This window comes from Enhydra lutris, unplaced genomic scaffold (genome assembly GCF_002288905.1).
Source record: "Enhydra lutris kenyoni isolate GAN:26980312 unplaced genomic scaffold, ASM228890v2 scaffoldscaffold108, whole genome shotgun sequence".
In the NCBI taxonomy this organism is placed as follows: Eukaryota; Metazoa; Chordata; class Mammalia; order Carnivora; family Mustelidae; genus Enhydra; species Enhydra lutris.
In genome coordinates this window covers 190,150-212,061 of record NW_019154192.1, presented here as the reverse complement: position 1 = coordinate 212,061, position 21,912 = coordinate 190,150, and the positions used below count along the sequence as shown (strand labels likewise).

Genomic DNA, 21,912 nt, shown 5'->3' with positions numbered 1-21,912 from the left:
AGGCTTAACAATTACCTCAAGCTCTTTGACACGATTCACTGAACGATTAAGTTCTTCCTTTTTTGAATTAATAGCAATGAGCTCCTCTTGCAAGTGTATAGCCTTTTCTGAAAGAAAGAGCCAACCAATTAACATCATCATGTTTTCCTAGTGAATATAAAATCATTTAATAATTTATGGCCCATAAATCTGCTCTAGTGACTACTATTCCATTATCTAAATAAGCAAATGTCAGGGCCAAAAAAAAAAAAGTCAGCAGACAAGCACAAAATAAGCCCTGTTATGCAATAGGTGATGGGATGTTAGCCGCAGTTGTCAAATATGCGGCAAATGCCCTCCCACTACACATACCCCACCACCTACACCATCTGCTCAGGGCAAAGGGCCCTCAAGCCAACCGGTCTGAATTTCCTTGAGATAGAGATTTAGTTGTCCATTGTGATTCTGTAGTTACTATTCTATTATTTTTACTTCATCTAACACAAGTCTATGTAGACATCTCATCAAAAAACACTTTGCTGAATACACAATGGTCCAGATACCTAAACAAGCATTTGCCTTCACAAGGCAGCTGAGGAGGACCAGGCCCACACTGGGCGACCTGGCTGGGCAGTATCAAGCCTAGCCCTGGTGTCCTCCCAAGAGTCCATTTGAAATTACCACTAGAAGTTTAACTTCTTGTCATCGACAAGTTCCTAGATATATATTAAAATGCAAAATATCTCAAAGACTGAAAAATTATCCAACTTTCCTAGTTTCGGGCTAATGTCTCCAAGAGTTTAAGAGGTTATCGATCATGTGAAAATACCACAAAACATAAAAATACACTGTAAGTAAAAGAAATAAAAAACTAGGTCACAGGGACAGGGTAGTCAAAATTTTCCGTAGGAAGAAATGAAGTCTCTTTCATGGTTAAGAGTGGTATTTAAGGGATGTCAATAAGTTGCTGCCACCTTCTTGACAATCACATTTATCAAAATACGCTGAAATCAAGTTGGATAAAATCCTGCTGATAAATCACTGACCTCTGTGAATATACGAAAGTTAAACACTAAGGTTCACAAAAATGTAGTAAGACAGTATTTTTTTTATTTTGTAAAATTAAGATAACAAAAAACATTTAAATTCTGTAGTAACAACGATGTGATAGCTCTGTCTTTTTTAGGATACAGAAAAGGCCCAACTAGGAAAGCTAACAGCCTATATAAGTGCTGAAAAATACAGCTTGCCCCCAGAGTCACCTTTATTCTTCCCTTCCTCTTTAGTCAGCCTGTTAGTTCTGGTGATATAGTCATCCTTTAGTTCAAGTTGATATCTGCCAATCAGAAGAACCAAAAATGAGCTCCTGGCCGCTTTCCTGGACAGACTGCCATCAATATGTGAGCTTATCTATGGCATCAGGGACCCCAAGGTGACAACAGGTAAACCTCAGGCTCTTTCAAGACCAAAGCCAGGGACATGAACATAGAAGGTCCATAAAACCCGGCTGTGATTCTGTTAATCAGGTCCCAAAACTCAATCACACAAAAATCAAGGGTCCCGATGTTGTTGTGAGGTTATTTAGAGCAATTATTTCTCAGTTGGTCTCGACTGACACGAGGTAGTAAATTAAGGTCAACTTACAGTGTGCGTGACACTCTAGATCCCAAATGATAACCATGTCAGTCACTTGCAATCCAATTCACCTATCCTTTCTCCCCCCTCTAAGATACGCACTTTTGCCCTTCAAGGTGGAGCACAGTATTGAGAGCCAACTGCCAACAGCATTAGACCCGAATTAGTGATACCCAAGGCACAGCTCATGCGGCTTCAGCCACCTCCACCAGCCGTTACCAGCTGACTTTCTGGTTCAGAGGCCAGAGAAAGGAAGGAGAAGCAATCCTGTGATATTCTCCCAACTTCAACACCTGCGAAAGTCATCTGAGGACACCTAAACCCTGAAAACTGATACCAAACAGCTCATTCTATCCATGGCTGGGCAAAGCTAGCAAATTGTGAGGAATAAGGGAAGAAAAATGTGTGTAACAACTAGATTTACTTCAGTGTTCGCTGGTATGTTAGAGGAGCAGACATAATACATAGATGAGACTCATCATTTCAAAACTGATACATGAAAAGGTGCTACTTTTCTTTTTTAACAGAATTCTTTTAAAGAATAACCTCCAGAGACCTTTGTGGGTACTATGGAGTGGAATACCCATGACAAATTATGGGCAAGGCAATAAAGTGAGGCCAGTGGGGGGCGCCTACATGGTTCAGTCAGTTAAGCGTCTGCCTGCAGCTTAGGTCGTGATCTCCGGTCCTGGGATAGAGCCCGACATCGGGCTCCCTGCTCAGCCGTGAGTCTGCTTCTCCCTCTCTAACCCTCCTACCTGCTTGTTCCCTCCCTCTCTCATTCTCTCTCTCTCTCTCAAAAATATTAGAGGCCAATGACTATGACACGGCCAGAGGAGCTGAGCGGAGCCATCGCTTCAGTCCACGCGCACTTAGTCAGTACTAAGAGAGCACTCAGTGTGCGCCAGCTGCCGTGCCACACGGGAGGGAAAGCCACCGTACGGGCTTAACGTCTTTGCACGAAGACACTATTCACCGGAACACACAACGCAGGCTACAGGAAAGCCCCAGGGACTACACTTCTCCATCTTCTCCTCTTCTATGTTGTGTTTTACTTCACAGAGCTAAGCCTTTTTCTGGATTCGGACTTGGCAGAACCTTGAAGGAATACTGGGCACACATTCAGTGACAAACACTGTAACCAGGAAGAAGGCCACAGGAGAAATCGTGGCCTATCCCCATCTTCGTGCCAGCATGAGGCGAGAACAGAAAGTGATCGTACTTCTGACTTTGCAGCTGCTCAGCCGTGAAAACTGAGCAAGTCCTAATGTGTCCTAAAAACTGAAGCAAACCATAAGCCTTCAGTCAGTGTCAGAGAAGCTACGAGTAAGTATGAGCAGAGGATGCCATTCTCTGTACCTTTTTAAACCCATCTTAAACATTCATGGGAAAGGCGTGACTACCAATGAAAATGTATATTTTTTTAAACACCAAGTGTGCCATAAACTGTCCAACTTATCTATTTCATCAGTGTTGCTGTGTTTCTAGCAACTTAATGGAACACAGGATTCCTTTAGCAGCGCCAAGCAATTACTTGAGAAGTTCATTCTTGAGCTTCCGGTCATAGCTCTCTTCAATGCCCTTTATATCCAGCTCCTTCTTCCTAAGTGCATCAGCTATGCCTTTATTTTTTTCCTCTTCCAGCCTCTGAGCCCTGAAATTAGCAAAAATAGAGAAAGCAAATAAGAAAACCACAATATCTGAAGTAAGAAATTTAGGAGAAAAAAATCACCTGTGTTTTAGTTCCTCCATCTACTTAATGAACTTAGTTCATCAACTACCAGACGGAATTATCCAGTGGCTCCTGGCTATGGAGAGTGTGAATGTACTAAAATCAAAGTGGTCTCTTACCACACTCAAAAAGAGGTTCCAGCAAATCGATGGCCATCATTAATTTAGGGATGAAAGAGTGATGTTTTTAGCCACAAAACCCATACTCTAGTGTACTTAAATGCTTATTTCTTCTAGAATATTATTTCTAACTGTGAGACTTAATTGATGAGCCCATAAGAATTATAGATAGAAGATTTATTTTTGGCATTTAATAATCAATCAACTGAATGTCGAAAAGAGTGCCAAAAGAAAGAGGAAACGATAGGTGCTTCAGAACCTCCAAATCCGGAGAACGGAGTGCTTTTCATGGTGAGACACCCCCCCATCACCCACAAAACCAACTCTGGAGCCAGGAATTCACAGGTACTTAGACCAAACCACAGTGAGACCTATGAACATTGCCTGTTCCAAGCAAAGGATAAATCCTTTGTGTTAGAGCACCTTCTGCTGGCTAATCTGGAAGGCAAAGGCACATTAAATCCTAAATCCACTTTAGTTTAACATGCTTAGACGGGAGGAGTCAGGGAGGTGGAGGTAAGGAAATGATAATATAATTGTGATTATGTAACCAATAATCTGCACACATTTTGTCCCTTTACTTTTCTCTCTCATTATCCATGTGCCACTTCTATACTGCGAAAAGGAGAGTAAGAAAGGCAGAGAGAAGAAATCAAATGAACAGAGTCTACGAGAATGAAAAAACATTAAAGAAGATGGAAACAAACTTAAAATCGCACTCATGGAGTATCTATGAATGTCAAGATCCCAAATGGGAAAGAAAGCTCATTCCACCAACTACAGACTGGTGAGCCTGGTATTAATCCCAGGTAAGATCTGAAGGCTGATACATCATGAGCATTTAGAAAAGTAACACAACACCAGGAGAAACAGTTTCACCCAGGACAACTCAAGAGTCAGAGCTACCATATTTCCTTTTTTTTTTTTTTTTTGGCAGCAGAGCAGGTAAAGGTGGAAGGTCTGGGTGTCTAGAGTTCAGGTGCTATGTGCGCGTGCAACTCTGAGAGCTGAATGATGGCCCGTAAGTGAGAAACATGGGATTTGTCAAAGCATCATTAGCTTCTTCAAATTAGTGTCTGATCTTACTGTAGCCCGGTGATGGTGCCTCATTCTGCTTTCACCCTAATGTCTAATATCTCATAAATGAAACCCTAGTCTTTGTTTCTCTTGTGCCTTTTAAAATCAGGTGTTGTCACTTTTAAATCCAAAAACTCCACTTGGCAATTAGCATCGGACTATTAAGACACCTATTTAGTTCTTTAAAATCTCATTCATTCTGAATATGTGAAACAAATCCCCGTTACTCACAATTCAAAAGCTTCCATTCGCTGCTTCAGCTCCGCTTCTCTGCCTCTTAGCAAATCTATATCTTTTAGTAGAAGCTGCCTCTGAGCATAAATTTCTCTGGTTTCCATCTGCGTAAGAAAGCGTTAATTTTCAGTAAGCAAGCTAAAGGAAATAAAACAGATCTGAACTAACATCCTGTTTCCTAAGTCCCGGAGAACAAACTCCAGACATTTAGTGCCACAATTTCCCTTTTAAGAGGCTCCAAATGGAGGTGCGCTTTTCCTAATTCCTCGCCCAAACATGTGTTCCCTCCTTCAAAGACTGTGAAACTCCATTAGCCTGTATTCCTAACATCCCTCGTCTATTTATTCTATGTAGTATCTCTCAGACACTTAAAATTTAGTAAGTGCTTCAGCAAGGAAAGGAATGACAAAATGTGTATTCGGCAATAAAGCTCCCAAAGACTAGAACGCTCCTGGTTCTGTTGCTGTCGGAAAGTTCCCATTCCTAAGTCATTCTGACTCAGCAGTAGCAAGCTGAAGGAATGGGCCTCACTTCCATTTGTGCATTCACTGAGTAAAAGGCTTCACAGAATACCTAGCCTGTGTCAAACAGCACTCTTGGAGCTGGCCAGAGAAAGACGCAGAGACACAGGTCCCACCTTTCCAAAATTCACAGTTTAGTCAGGGAGAGAGAAATAATCAGACGATGCCGTGAGGATGTTATAACTGAACTACAGAAAGACCCCGGCTGGAGCGGCAGCTGAATGGGTCCGTAGACCAGGGAAGGCGTCACAAGCAGGTTAACATTCAAGCCGGATTTTGAAGGCCAAGAACGTTTCATCAGAGACAAAAGGGGAAGGGCATTCCGGGTGGTGGAAGAAAGACACAATGCTGTGTGTGAGGAGGGCCCTCCTGTCCAGAGCCCTCAGAGCATCAGTTAACTAAATGAACGTTCTGGTCTGGTAGCTGACTGGGCTGAACGAGTCAGTCACCTGACTTGAGGATGCCCTTATTTATCTAAACATAATCCAATCATCTCAAAGACAGACGTGCTGCCCACATTTATTTTTGGAGGAGCCCAATCACCAGATAAAGTAAACAAAATCATACTGGGGTGCGGTCAGCATGAGCCAACTGGGTGTGACCGCGAAGCGGTCAAGAGCTCCAGACGGCAGCAGCTGCGGCCGGACGCAGGCAACAGTGGTCCCAAGCCGGGCAGGTCAAAGACAGCCCCTCGCGAAAGGAACTGGATCTTCCTACAAGAATGGACCCATGCCTCCTGCATGCCACAACCTTTCCACCTCCTGTCCCATCACTTTCCGCGAGAGAAGATCCAACAGCCACCTGGCTGACTTCTGCAGGCCTGGACTCCACTGCTCTGGGGACCCACGCTTTGACCCAATGGCAGCACACAGCGTGTTGTTGACAGTCGGCCTGAAACCCTAACCTCTTGACCCACACTTATCCGTCCTCCTGTCGGTAGCCCCAGACCTTGTCCTTCAGGTCTCAGACACTGCCACATGGCGCTCCCTTCTCCCCTGGGTTAGCAGCTTCCCTACTGGCTCCCTTCACCACCCCCACTGAACCCCAAAATCTTTAATTAAACAGGCTGCCTTTGTCAAGCCAAGTCACTTCAGCTCTATAAAGCTCCACTCCACAAGGGCCTCTTTCTACCCTCTCTGACCTTAAAGGCCTCCCAAGAACTGGAACAGGACAATCGCCCACAAGCGCCCGGTTTGGTCGGTATCAGGCGCAGGCTGCCCGTCTCAGCCGGGCCCTCAACACGGCGCCGGCCGTCCTGTCTGCTTTGGGGCATTGCTCTGCCTCTCCCCCCAACACAGCCGTTCCGCAACTGCTGATCCTCTTCTGGAAGCTGCCCCCCAACCCTCAAACCTGCCCGAGAGGATGAAGCTTATTCAGTGCGAGTTTCTCACAATCCCCACATGGATGTTCACACTCACAGTGCTTTCCTGCCAGCAATTTCGGAGGAATGAAGTCTGCATATCGCTTATAGGCCGATCCTTCTACTTGTGCCCTTGAGCCCAATCCCTAGCACTCTCGTAGGGCTCTGTCCTGTCTAACCAACTGCCCATCCCAGTCTCAGATCTTGAGCCCCTCTACTAAGAGCTGCAGGAAACAGACACCCAGTAAATAATTTTAAAATGTTACCTCTTGGTGCTTTTGAATTCTCTCAAGGGCCATCTTTTCCCGAGAAATGAGGACTTCAGATTTTGCTTGACAAGCTCGCTCCAGTTTGTTCCGGAACTCAGCTAATTCCCTCTCAGCCTTTTTTTTCTCTTCCATTTTAACTTTTGCTATTTCCATATCTTTAAAATACTTTAACTGCCAATTGATTACAAATAACTGTAAATACCAATAACTATACTAAAGAAATAACTTCTCTCTTGATGGTTAGAGTTAACATGAATGCTGCACTTAAATACATTTAGTTTAACTCATCTTTAGTTTCGTCTCATTCACTGTACCTGTAGTGTTGATCCAAAAAGCACCCAAAAATGCCATTAATTAGAAAGAATCCTATGTGCAATAGTTTATCACATTCATTAACAAAGATTCCACATTTTCTCCCTTAAGATTCCACATTCTCTCCCTAAGACTAAGACATTAAAAGACAAGCACCAGTATCACCCCTGCTAAGAGCAACAAGATACAACTTACCTTTTGACACATTTCTTCCCGAAGCTGCTGTTCTATTTCTCTCTTATATGCATTTAACTTTAGTTCTAAAGATTCTAACTTGGGACACCGAGGGTAAGCATCAGCAAACTGATCATCAATGAGCTGAAGCTTTTTCACTATTAAAAAACAACAACACAGGAAGTTAGGATAGAGAGATGTAGTCAGGTGAGCAAGAGGTTAGAGCTCTGTTCAAAAGCTAAGAGTATACTTAGGGGGAAGTGTAAGGATCTCTGCCACTGACTCTGAAACATCAAAAAATTAAGACAGATTAACGGATGGGACAGACAAGGGCTTGAGCAAGTATCACACAAATTTACTGGGAGAATCAAGTACACGAGTGTTCAGCATCCAACTGTTTCAACCTTTCTGTGTGTTGGAAATTTTTCACCCTCAAATGTCAGGGGCGAAGGAAGCAAAGCATACAGAATAAGCCAGAAAACACTGGCTTCTATCCAGTCCCTAAGTGCCATGGCAGAGAGCACTTTCAGTGGACTTTTGTTAAAGGTGTGACTCACATGTTCAAAACACTGACCTTAAAATAAACAAAGATCATATACTTCAACTCCTCTGCTTTCTAAGAAAGGAAAGTGCCCCCTACAGTTTGAGTGAGTCCTAGAGGGCTAAGCAACTACATGACGGCCTAACGGGGACTAAGACCAGGCCCACGGACTGTCCCAGAGTCTCCTGCCATCTCCAGTACCCACAGCCCTCAAACCAACTGCGGATCAGCATGAGCCACACGGCATGCAAACCTCGACCTAGAGGACTACCACCAACACCCAGCAAAGAAGATACGCAGGGTAAAAGCCTGGGAGAGGTGCCAGCAGTGTTTGTCCCTTTAGAGAATTTTAGACATACTTTCCGTTGTCCTTTCTGTATTTTCCAAATGCTCGGTAATGGTTACTGTTCAATATAGAACTCTCTAGACGCATGAAGACACTGAGTAGACAAAATGTGACCATCTGAACTGACATGTGCTCTAAGTGTAAAAGACACACCAGATTTAAAGGACTGAACATAGAAATTTTATCTAAACTAATCTCATTAGTTTTTTTTAATATTGATTACATATTGGAATAGTTTGGTCATATTGAGTTAAATAAAATATATTAAAACAAAGTCACCTGTGGGTTTTTTGTTTTGCGGCTTTTCTTTTTTTTACTATGGCTACCAGGCAATTAAAAATTACACATGTGGTTCATATTATTGGACAGCACTGCTCTAGAATAAGCACATACCATGTTCCCAATGGAATAAAAGCTATGCCAAAATAAATTAAAGGCATCGCTATACAGTGTAACTTTTACAGATCACAGGCTTATCTTCTTACAGGTCAAAAGCACCATTACTCCTTAAGACTCAGGAAGGGCCAAGAAATCGATTAATCACATAATTTCAGAAAACATGGACTCTAATATCAGTTCTGCACCAGACTTGCTTCCAAGTTGCTCTTCCTCTGTGGACCCCCATTTCCTCAACTGTAAACTGAAGTGATACACCACTAACTTCTCTAGTTTTCTACAATGCAAGTCGTCTAGGATTTTCTCAGGTAGTGGCTATAAGATTAAGTTAGATGAGACAAAGGGAAGAATCTGCCAGTTAAGAGAGGTTGAATGCAACACATAAGGAAGAACGTGGGCCTTTGGAGTCCCCTTGAGATGTGGAAGGTATAGCCTTAGCAGTCGCAAGGGGAGGGAGCAGTACTGGAGAGAAGTTCGGGTCCCTTCCCACAGTGATACCAGAGGAAATGAGCTCCCCCCACCACCTGCCGGTTGCATCCCTCCCAGTCAAGGAACAAGCTCATAATACAGTATATCAAGTCACTGTCATTTGAAGAGAAAACAGAACCATTAAAATTCTGAAAGAAGGCTACAGTTACCAAGAGAGTCTTTGCTAGGAAATGTTGAATTTGTCTGAGTTTCCATATCACAGCTCTCTTTGGACTGATGATATTCTGCCAATGTTCTTAAAAACTGCATGAGAAAACCTAAAAGACACAAAGCATATAATATAGTTTCACGGCACCAATTTCTTTCATTTAACCATTGCTCAGTCACTGTTTATATAATCTTGGTTTTAAAACATTATCCTTTTCGGGGCGCCTGGATGGCTCAGTGGGTTAAAGCCTCTGCCTTCAGCTCAGGTCATGATTCCAGGTCCTGGGATCGAGCCCTGCATCTCCTCAGCAGGGAGCCTGCTTCCCCTCCCCTCTCTCTGCCTGCCTCTCTGCCTACTTGTGATCTCTGTCAAATAAATAAAATCTTTGGAAAAAAAAAAAACAACAGTATCTTTTTCTCCAATCTATATCTTTTAAGAATAATTTCTAAGGAAAGGCCTTTGCAAACATGGCACAAAACCCAGAAGCAATGAGGATAAATATCAGTCTAACAACATAAAAATCAGAAACCTATACGGCATGAAACGAAGTCAAAAGACAAGTGATACACTGGAAAAAAATCTGTGGTAATAATATGGAAACAGAGGACTAGTTTTCATACTATCAAACAGCTCTTACAACCAGTAAGAACAAATGGAAAAATGGAAAGACATGAACAAAGTTTACACACAAAAAAATGTTTAACTGTCAAACGTGAACAAAATTATAAATAAATGCAAAATATTACAAGAGAGAGACTGTATTTTCCCAGTAAGATTGCTAAGATTAAAAGCACAGGTATAGGTGCGCCTTGGTGGCTCAGTGGGTTAAAGCCTCTGCCTTTGGCTCAGGTCATGATCCCAGGGTCCTGAGATCAAGCCCTGAATCGGGCTCTCCGCTCAGCAGGGAGCCTGCTTCCTCCTCTCTCTCTGCCTGCCTCTCTGCTTACTTGTGATCTCTATCAAATAAATAAATAAAATCTTAAAAAAAAAACTCACAAAACACAGGCATATAGGACTTCTGGGAATATGGCAAAGTAAGAAGACTGTAAGCTCACCTCCTCCAACGGACATACCTAGGTAACAGCCACAGCACAGCAACTAACCCAGAAAACAAACCCAAAGACTGGCAGAACAGACATCACACAGATAGTAAGAGAGAGGAGGCCACACTGAAAATGGTAGAAGGGGCAGAGACACAGTTGGGAGCCAAACTAACCACCAACTGGAGGGACACCACAAGCACGGAGAAGGGAGCAGAGCAGACCCCAGCCACACCAGGCACCCTAGACAGGGGGAACCTGCACTGGAGAGATGAGTCCCTATATTATTTGGCTTTAAAAACCAGTGGGGCTTAACTTAGCCTGCCTTTACAATCAGCAGGGCTTCCCTCCAGGTATCTTAATGATCAGCAGACTTAGCTCTGGGAGAGCTGGAGGGCAAAAGGAAACAGGGTCCACCCTTAAAGAACCAGCATAACAAACAAAGAACAAACATACAGTAGGTTAACAAAATGGCAGTAAGTATGTACCTATCAATAATTACTTTCAGTGCAAATGGACTAACTGCTTCAATCACAAAGGGTGACTGAACGGACAAAAAAGGCAGACCCATCCATGGGGCACCTGGGTGGCTCAGCTGGTTAAGTGTCTGACTCTTGTTTTTGGCCCAGATCATGATTTCATGGGTTGTGGAATCAGGCCCGCACCAGGCTCCTTGCCCAACAGGGAGTCTGCTTGAAGATTCTCTCCCTCTGCCCTCCCCCAATGTGGTTCTCTCTTGCTCTAAATAAACAGATCAATCTTAAAAAAAAAGAACAAAGAAAAAAGCAAGACCCATCTATATGCTGCCAGTAGGAGAACCACTTCAGACCTAAACATACATGTAGATTGAAAGTGAAGGGATGAAAAAATATTATCGTGCAAATGGACATGAAAGCTGTGGGAGCAAAATGTATATTGGACAAAATAGACTTTAAAAACAGAGAACGTAAGAAAAGACAAGGGAGAACACCATATAGTCATAAAGGGAACAATCCAATAAGAAGATACAACAATTGTAGGGCACCCCGCTGGCTCAGTTGGTGGAGCATGCAACTCTTGATCTCTGGGTTGTGAGTTCAAGCTCCACACTGGTTATAGAGATTACTTAAAAATAAAATTAAAAAAAAAAAAAAAAAAAAAAAGAAAAAAACAATGTAAATACTTTTGTACCCAACACAGTAGCATCCAAATATATAAAACAGCTAATCACAAACATAAAGGAAGTAATTGATGGTGATACAATAATAGTAAGGGAGTTTAACACACCCCACTTACATTAATGCACAGATCATCAAGACAGAAAAGCAATAAGGAAACAGTGGCTTTGAAGGAAATGCTGGACCAGATGGGGCTAACAGATACATTCAAAAGGTTCCATCTTAAAAGAGCATACATTCTTTTCAAGTGTACAGTAAATATTCTCCAAAATGGAGCACACATTAGGCCACAAACAAGTCTCAAATTCAACAAGATTGAAGTCATCCCATACGTCTTTCCAACCACAACAGTACACAACTAGTAATCAACCACAAGAAAAAAATCTGAGGACGCCTGGGTGGCTTAGTGGGTTAGAGCCTCGGCCTTCAGTTCAGGTCATGATCTCAGGGTCTTGAGATTGAGCCCGCGTCGTAGGGCTCCCTGCTCAGTGGGGAGCCTGCTTCCCTCTCTGCCTCCCTCTCTGCCTACTTGTGATCTCAATATCTCTCTCTCTCTCTCTCTCTCTCTCTGTTAAATAAATAAATAAATAATCTTTAAAAAAGAAAAAGAAAAAGATCTGGAAAGAACACAACTACATGGAAGCTACTGAACAATGAATGGGTCTGACGAGGGGGCAGAAAGCTGGCTGAGGACAAAGCAAAAGCTGGCACTTGCACCCCCTCTCCACCCGCTGCTCTCCTCTGCTCTCCTCGGTAATATGTGTGACATTCCTCAGGCACCCCTGGCTGCCCTAAAAGAAAAACAAATAGTTAACTTGCAGAGATCACAATCCTGCAAGACAGGAGTCTCCCTCGGTTTACAAATGACCTACTAATTTACAACAAAGAAGCTCTCTTATCAATAGCCCAATTTCCAGAGACAAATAACTCAGTTCCTCAAGCCTGAATGTCGCCCTCCCCTCCATAAAAACTGAAGGAGGCTGAGGCAGAAGGAAATGTAAATAAAGTTAAATTTCTTCTAAACCTAAAACTCACTGACAAGGATGTTTGATAGGAGGAATGTGACATTCCACCAGGAAACTCCCAACTGCCTTCATGCTGGTGCTTCATTAGAGGGAAAAACAGCCTTGGCTTGATAATAACCAGGCCTCCGATATCCTGACAGTCTTCTTTACCCCGATAGCCCTTCTGAACAACCCCTTTGTCCTCATCTACCCAACTCCTGTGTATATAATGAACCACTCCTCAGGAGAACAGGGCAGCAGCTCTTTCTGCCCATGGGTCCTGTCCCTGTGCTTTAATAAATCACCATTTTGCACCAGAGATGTCTCAAGAATTCTTTCTTGGTCATCGGCTCAGGATTTCACCCCACCGAACCTCATCTATGTTATAGAACTTCATCAGGTCAACCATGAAATCAAAGAGCAAATAAAAAAATACATGGAGACAATGGAAAATGAGAACACAATGGTCCAAAATCTTTAGGCTGCAGCAAAAGCTATTAATGACGGAAGATTCTGCATTTAACAATGCAGGCTTATACCACAAAGCAAGAAAAATCTCAAATAATGTAACCTTAACACCTAAAAGAGCTAGAGAAAGAACAAAGCCCAAAGCCAGTATAAGATTGTAGCAGAAATAAATGAAATAAAGATTAAATAAAATCAACGGAACATATCAATGAAACCAGGAGCTGGTTCTTTGAAAAGATTAAATGACAGACCTTTAACTGGACTCATTTAAAAAATGACTCAAATAAAATCAGAAATGAAAGAGCATAAATAACAACCAACACCACAGAAATACAAAAGATTATAAAGAGAGTATCTGGGCACCTAGGTAGCTCAGTCAGTTAAGCATCCAACTCTTTTTTTTTTTTTTTTTGGACAGAGAGAGACACAACGAGAGAGAGAACACAAGCAGGGGGCATGGGAGAGGGAGAAGCAGGCTTCCTGCTGAGGGAGCCGGCCGTGCTGTGGGGCTCAATCCCAGGACACTGGGATCATGACCCAAGCCAAAGGCAGATGCTTAACGACTGAGTCATCCAGGTGCCCCAAGCATCCAACTCTGAGACTTGGCTCAGGTCATGATCTTGGAGTCGAGATCGAGTCCCATGTTGGGCTCTGAACTCAGTGAGGAGTCTGTTTGAGATTCCCTCCCTCTCCCACTGCTCCTCCCCCGAACTCGAGGATGTACACTCTAAAATTTTTTTAAAACATATTTTTAAAAAAGAATATTACAAAAAATTATATGCCCACAAATTGGACAACCAGGAAGAAATGGATCGATTCCTAAAAACACATATAACCTTGAAAACTGAATCACGAATAGGAAATCTAGGGGCACCTGGGTGAATCAGTGGGTTAAGTCTTTGCCTTCAGCTCAGGTCATGATCTTCAGCTCAGGGTCCTGGGATCGAGCCCTGTGTCGGGCTCCCTGCTTCTGCCCCTCCACCTGCCCGTGCTCACTCTCTTTCAAATAAATAAATAAAATTTTTGAAAAAATAAAAATAAAATTATTACCAAAAACATAGGGAAAGAGAAGATTCCAAATTCATTCTACAAGGCCAGAATTACTGATACCAAAATCAGTAATTTGACACTACCAAAACAAAACAAAAACGAAACAAAAAGCTACAAAAGACTATAGGCCAATATCTCTGATGAACACAGATGTAAAAATCCTCAACAAAATATTGGAAAATCGAATCCAACATTACAAAAATTATTCACTAGGAGCAAGGGGGATTTATTCCACAGATACAAGTGTGGTACAAATATCTGCAAATCCATCAAGGTGATATATCACATTAATAATGGAAAAGATAAAAACCATATGCTCATCTCAATTGGTGAAGAAAAAGCATTTAACAAAGTACAACATCCACTCATGATAAAACTCTCAACAAAGTAGGTTTATTTTTTTAATTAAAATAATGGCATTTACAATAGCACCAAAAGTAAAATACCTAGAAATAAACTTAATGAAGGAGCTGAAAGACCTACACTATGAAACTATAAAATAGTGATGAAAGAAACTGAAGATGACACAAATGGAAAGATATTTCATGCTCATGAACTGAAAGAACCAGTACTGTTAAAAGGTCCATACTAACGAAAACAACCTATAGATTCAATGCTAAGTCTATCAAAACACCAACAGCATTTTTCATAGAACTAGAATAATCCTAAAATTTGTATGGAACTACAAAAGATCCCCCAAAGAGCCAAAACAACCTTTAGAAAGAAGAACGAAGCTGGAGATATCACAATTCCAGACTGCAAGATATACTACAAAGTTGTAGTAATCCAAACAGTATGGTACTGGCACAACATCACACACATAGATAATGGAACCCAAAGGAGAGCTCAGAAATAAACCCATGCTTATCTGGTCAATTAAGCGTGAACTCCTACAACAAAGGAGGCAAGAATATATCATGGGGTAAGTAAAGCTCTTCAACAAATGGACAGCTACATGCAAAACAATGAAACTGGACCACTTACACCACACACAAAACAGGCTCAAAATGGATTAAAGTCATAAATGTGAGACCTAAAACCATAAAATTCCTAGAAGAAAACACAGGCCGTAATACCTCTGGCATCAGCTATAGAAACATTTTTCTAGAAAAGTCTCCTCAGGCAAAGGCAACAAAAGCAAAATTAAACCACTGGGACTACATCAAAATAATGAGCTTTTGCCCAGCAAAGGAAACCATCAACAAAACAAGAAGGCAACCTGCCGAATGGCAGAAAACCCTTGCAAATGATACACCCCAAAAGGGATTAAAATCCAAAATCTATAAAGGACTTACACAATTCAACACAACAGAACGATCCAATAAATAAATGGACAGAGGACCTGAATACACATCTTTCCAAAACCATCCAGATGCCAACAGACACATGAAGAGATGCTCCGCGTCACTCATCATCAGGGACATGCGAACAAAGCCACAGGGAGCTCTCACCGCACACCTCTCCGAATGGCTAAAAGCAACAGCACAAGAAACAACAAGTATTGGCAAGAATGTGGAGAAAAGGGAACCCTAGTGCACTGCTGGTGCAAATGCGAACGGGTGCAGCCACTGTGGGAAATAGTATGGCGGCTCCTCAAAAAATCAGAAACAGAATCACCATATGATCCAGCAATTCCGGTACTGGTATTTACCCAAAGCAGACGAAAGCACTATTTTGAAAAGATCTACGCACCCCTTTGTTTACTGCAGCTTCATTTACAACAAGCAAGATACAGAAACAACTCAAGTGGCTTTTTTTTTTAAGATTTTATTTATTTATTTGACGGAGAGAGAGATCACAAGTAGGCAGAGAGGCAGGCAGAGGAGGAAGGAGAAGCAGGCTCCCTGCTGAGCAGAGAGCCCGATGTGGTGCTTGATCTCAGGACCCTGAGATCAGGACCTGAGCTGAAGACAGTAACTTTAACCCACTGAGCCACCCAGGTGCCCCCCAAGAGATGAATGGATAAAGAAGATACACACACAACGGAATCAGCCATCAAAAAGAATGAAATCTTGCCATTTGCAGTAACATGGAACTACAGGGTATAATGCTAAGTGAAACGTCAGAGAAACAATTATCATATGACTTCATTTGCATGTGGAATGTAAGAAATAAATGGAGAAACAAAGGAAAAAGAGACTGATTCAAATACAGAGAACTAATGGTTGCCAGAGGGGAGGTGGGTGGGGAGATGAATGAAACAGACAAAGGGGATTAAGAGTATACTTCTTACAATTAGTACTGAGAAATATACAGAATTGTTGAATCATCATACTGTACACCTGAAACTAATACACCACATTAATAATTGAATAAAAAATTGAATACAAAAATAACAGTATACTCAGGCAATGAAATAATACATAGCAATTATTATGAACCAACCAATGCTAAAGTAGTCTGAATCAACGTCATAACGCTGAAAGAAGCCATACTCATGACATATTGCAGACGCCCATGCATATAAAGTGTAAAAACAGGCATTAATAATCCACGGTGCTGGATATCAGAATAGCAGTGAAGACTGGGAAATAAGGAAAGCGTAGTGATTGGGGAGGATACAAGGGCGGCGTCTGGGATGCTGGCATTGTTCTATTTCTTGTGCTCGGAGATATTTCCTGGGTACATTTATTTTTTGATGGTTTCACCAAGCTGTAATTTCTGCATTTTGTATTATTATACAAATACATTTTTATTGAAAAATATGTGTGTATATATATATACACACACACACACACACACACACATAAAGTAATGTTCATGATTGCATTTTCCAAAATGCTGCTGGATTCATCAGTTAAGGCTTTAAATTAAGTGGGGGCACATCCATTAAAAACAAACAGGAACACCTTCATGATCCTGCAATTTCAGTTCCAGACCAGTACAATACGGTGAGTAACACAACGAATCAAGTCAAATGAATGTTTCCCAGTACATATAGAAGTAATATTTCCACTATACCCGAGTCTGCTAGGTGTGCAATAGCATTCATTATGTCTAAAAAAAGCAACATACTTATCTTAATTTAAAAATACTGCTAAAAAATGCTAGCCATCATTTGAGCTTTTGGCCAGTCACACACAGTCTAGCTGGTGGAGGCCTTGGTGTTGATGGCTGATAAGTGATCAGGGTGGTGGTTGCTGGAGGTGGGGTGGCTGTGGCCAACAGCCAGACAACACTGAAATCAACCACACTGACCCTTGCTTCCATGAGTTCTCTGTAGCACAAGATTTATTCAAAATAGTACCGCTTTCAAAACTGGGGTCAATCCTTTCAAAACATGGCACTACATTTATGTAATAACATAAACTGTTTGTGGTCATTTCAACAACCTTCATGGCTTCTTAGCCAGTAGATTTCGTCTCAGGAAACCACTTCATCTGCTCATCCGTTAAGAAGCAACCCTTCTGCTCAAGTTTAACTCTGAGGATGCAGCAATTCAATCCCCTCTTCAGGCTCCAATTCTAGTTGTCTTGCTATTTTCTACCACATGTGCAGTGACTTCCCCCACTGAACTCCTGAACCTCTCAGAGTCATCCATGAGGGTTGAAGTCAACTTCTTCCAAACAGGGAAATGGGGAAATAGACATGCTCGTTCGCTTGGGAGGGAATTTTGTCGGGGTCTGTGTATGCTCAAATGTACATGCCCTTTGACCTCAGCATTCCGCTTCCCTAAGTTTACACAGCTGTACTTCCAGAGGCATGCTTAAGGTATACTGTACACACTGATTGCTTCCAATGGCAAAACAATAAAACAGTGAAATGTCCACCAACAGGGTTTAAATACGTTCTTTAAAAATAATTAGTCTGGGGGCGCCTGGGTGGCTCAGAGGGTTAAAGCCTCTGCTTTCGGCTCAGGTCATGATCTCAGGGTCCGGGAATCGAGTCCTGCATGGGGCTCTCTGGTCTGCAGGGACCCTGCTTCCTCCTCTCTCTGCCTGCCTCTCTGACTACTTGTGATCTCTGTCAAATAAATAAATAAAATATTTTTAAAAAATTAGTCTGAATATACAAAGATGTATTACTGAATAAAGCAGCAAATTGCCAAACAGTACGATCCCATTCATGATTATGTGTGTGTTTTAATCACAGACTTCCACATTCATAAACAAAATTCTGGCAGGATGAACTACTCATTCTATTTATCAGCGGAAAGGGAGATTATAGAACGTGGGCGGCAATTCCCACTCTTCTTTCACTTGATACTTTTCTGAATAGTTTGAAACATTTTTTTTTTTAAATCATGAGTATACATTTAGAAGTTTTTTGTTTCTTAAAAACAGTTGGAAGGACTTGGCTTCTTTATCAGCCAAATTAAAGGCCTTTTTGTTTTTACCCTTTTCTGAAGATGTTTTAAAATCTAGTTTCTCACTTCCTCTAATGTGACCGACATCCGTTCTTTCATAGCCATTAATTGCAATTCCTCTTGGGCTCATCCACTAATCTCCAGACCTTTTCCTCCCAGTCCTCCTGTCCTCTCCTCACACCTTCCTGCTACTATTATGCTCAGGGGTGTCTGCTCTGCCTTTATGGAAAAGGAAGGCATATTGCAGAAATGTTCTTCGAGATCCTGCAGTAGATAATCTTCCGAGGTGTGCTCTTCCCTCTCACTCGTTCTAGGTGAAGAATGGTCACCTTTTCCCAGTTCCGTAGTATTATTCAAAGGCCCCTAATTAGTTCACTTCCCCCCCTCCCCTCCCCAACATATATATCCCCTCTAAGAAGGAATTCTCTACTCTCATTTATTCAAGCATTCATTTACATTGGTATGGAACCCAGGGGTATTTTACACATTGTATTTCAACTCCTCTGTGATTATGTAACATTTTTGTATAATACAATATTTTATTTTGTTGCTTCATTTGTTCTAACTTTGGCCTTTGGAAGGTCGTTCACAGTTGATTTTTAATTAAACCCTTTCTTTCATCTGGCACTATAAAAGATCCAGGCTCATCTTGTACACTCTGCCCCAGTCCTAGAATCAGCCACTGCTCCCAGCAGCCTTGGCTCCTCTTATTACAGAATTGTATTGGAATTGAAAGTGTAGTGCTCCAAACGGGGCACTAGGCGTGTCGTGGCTACTGGGGTGTCACTGCCTCTAGGCCCTCTCAGCCTCCAGAACAAGGAAATCTAAGTGTTCCACTAACCTGTGTAGACACATATCTGTAAATACCTCTGTATATCCTCTGCATCTATATTAAGCTAAACTTGAGCTTATCCGAGGGCTCCAAAAGATCCATTCCCACGTGGATCATTCCAGCCTTACCGATCCGTGAAGCTGCACTCTAACGCTGAGAACCCGGTGCTCAACCTCTACTACCCATCTGGTTAACTGTGCAGTTCCAGCACACATGTGCAATGGCTTCCAAACTGTCAACCAGCACCTCCATGAGAACTATCAGCCTGAACATGGTGTCTATATACAGTTTCATTTGCTTTTAGCCTCACGGTCTTCATTTCCAAAGCTGGTCAAGCTCAGGTTCTTTTTTTTCCCCAACCCTTCTGGTGAGGTTATTAGTTGGTTTGGTCACAGTCTGCAGTCCATCCTGGGATCACCTGACCTCCTAAATTTGCATACATTAAGGTTCACCCTTTGTACTACAAAGTTTCACAGGCTTTGACCAATATCTAGAGGTATATATCCTACCATTATAGTATCCTACAAAATACCTTCAGGACCCTAAAAAATCCCATATGCTTCACCTATTCAACCTCCTATACCCCTTCCCTCCAAATCCCTTGCAATCACCAACCCACTGAACAGCTCTACAGTTTCATGTGTTTTTTTCTCAGCTTTTTAAGACTTTATTTGATAGCCTTAGCACAAGCAGAGGGGAGAGGGAGAGGGAGATGGAGAAGCAGGCTCCCCATTGAGCAAGGAGCCTGACGCAGGGACCCTGACATCATGACATGAGGCAAAACCAAGAGTCAGACGCTTAACCAGCCGCACTACCCAGGTGCCCCAGCTTTTGTTTTGGCATGGATTGACAATTCATTCCTTTGAGCCAAACAGTATTCCATTGTCTGGATGTACACAGCTTGTTTACCCATTCACCTATTCAAAGACAATTTGGCTGCTCCCGATTTCTGACAATTATGATAAAGTTGCTATAAACATTTCTGTCTGGGGATCTATGTGGTCCTAAGTTTTTCAACCAGTTGGGTAAACAACTAGGAGCATACTGTCAGATGGTATGGCAAGACCAGGTTTAGCTTTGTGAGAAACCACCGATCTCCCCAAATGCCTACAGCATTTTGCAGTGACACTATCAATGAACAGGAGTTCCTGTGGCTCTGCATCCTCACCAACATCTTGTGTTGTAAGGTCTGGATTTCCGCCATTCTAACAGGGGCATGGGGAGATCTCTTTGTTGTTTTAATTTGCACTGCCCTGATAACAAGTGCCATTGAACAACTTTTTGTATGCTTACTTGCCATCTCCAGATCTTCTTTGGTGACTTGTCTGTTCAGATCCTTTACCTATTTTTAAACTGTGTTCTCTCTCTTTAGGAGTTCTTCGTATATTTTTGATATGTCTTTTAGGAGATGCGGCCTTTGCAAATATTTTCTCCCAGTCTGGGGCTTGTCTTTTCATGCTTCGTGTCTTTCAGAGCAGATGTTTTTTATTTTAATAAAGTCTAACTGGTCCACTTTTTTCTTCATATATATGCTTTTACTATTCTATCTCATCACCAAACTGAAGGTCACATACATTTTTTAATGTTTTCTGACTAAGTTTAATAGTTTGATACTTAAAATTAGATCTACCATTTATTTTAATTCTTACATAAGGTATAAGGTCTGTGTCTAGGTTCATTTTTGTGTATGAATGTCCAATTGTTCCAGAACCATGTATGGAAGAGACATCATTCCTCCCTTGAAATACCTTCACCCTTTATACAAAATCAGTTGACTATACAGTTGACCCTTAACACGGGCTTTACATGGGGATTTTTTTCAATCAATATAGATCAATACTGCTATATATCGATATATCTATAAACATACATATATATCTATAGATATAGATCAATGCATTTTCTCTTTGATTCCTAATGACATGTTTTTCTCTAGCTTACTTTGAGAGTATGGTATATCATATACTTAAAACACGAAATATGTGTTGACAATTTATATTATCAGTAAGGGTTCCAGTCAACAACAAGCTATTTGTTTTGGAGGAGTCAACAATTCTAGTGGATTTGGGAAGGTGCAGCGGCCCAGGTTGGGGGGGGAGGTCAGAGCCCCAAACTCCCATATTGTCCAAGGGTCGACTGTATTTGTGTAGACTGATTTCTGGCTCACTGTTCCATCCTGCTGATATACGTAGCTATTGTTTTACCCATTACAGGTAAAGATTTTAAATTCCAAAAAATAAAGAGCCAATGTTCAAATTTTCTGCCTCATCCAAATTCTCTACACAGCTTTTATCTTGGCATTATTATCTCTGAGAAGTTGGGGATGGAAAGGATGGGTAAATGTAATCTAGGGGGAAGTACTATGGCCATTCAACAACCCAGCACCCTCAAATACGGACAGAGTAAAATAAAAATATATACAGGTCTCTGCTAGGGCCTAAACAACAGACACAAAATATCTTCCTACGTGTTTTCTATGCTCTCAATTTCTTAAGTGGAAGCCACAAATTTTTCAAATTATTTCATTTTAACGTCAGCAAAGAGTTCTACCCAAATTTTGCCATGAGGATGCCTGACATGTCTACTATGCAGTTTTTCTGAATTTCAGAACTTATAGTAGGATGCTGGGTGAAGCCGGGAAGAGCTTTTAACCACATGTCTTTCTGAACCAGAAGCATTTTGACAGTGAATAAAAGTGGAAAACTGTTTTTCAAGAGAATATG

General features: G+C 41.7%; 1 protein-coding gene across 1 annotated transcript in view; it reads right to left on the bottom strand.

The window, feature by feature from the left end:
- The window catches only part of LOC111139456 (oral-facial-digital syndrome 1 protein-like), a 51,500-nt gene that overhangs the window by 12,091 nt on the left and 17,497 nt on the right, over positions 1-21,912 (bottom strand). Inside the window, exons 6-12 of the mRNA XM_022491720.1 lie at positions 9,334-9,441; positions 7,434-7,570; positions 6,924-7,097; positions 4,774-4,880; positions 3,149-3,268; positions 1,242-1,315; positions 16-107 (exon numbers count right to left, since the gene is read on the bottom strand). Of these exons, the coding sequence (XP_022347428.1) occupies positions 16-107; positions 1,242-1,315; positions 3,149-3,268; positions 4,774-4,880; positions 6,924-7,097; positions 7,434-7,570; positions 9,334-9,441 (812 nt within the window). The remainder of the gene's footprint in view (positions 1-15; positions 108-1,241; positions 1,316-3,148; positions 3,269-4,773; positions 4,881-6,923; positions 7,098-7,433; positions 7,571-9,333; positions 9,442-21,912) is intronic.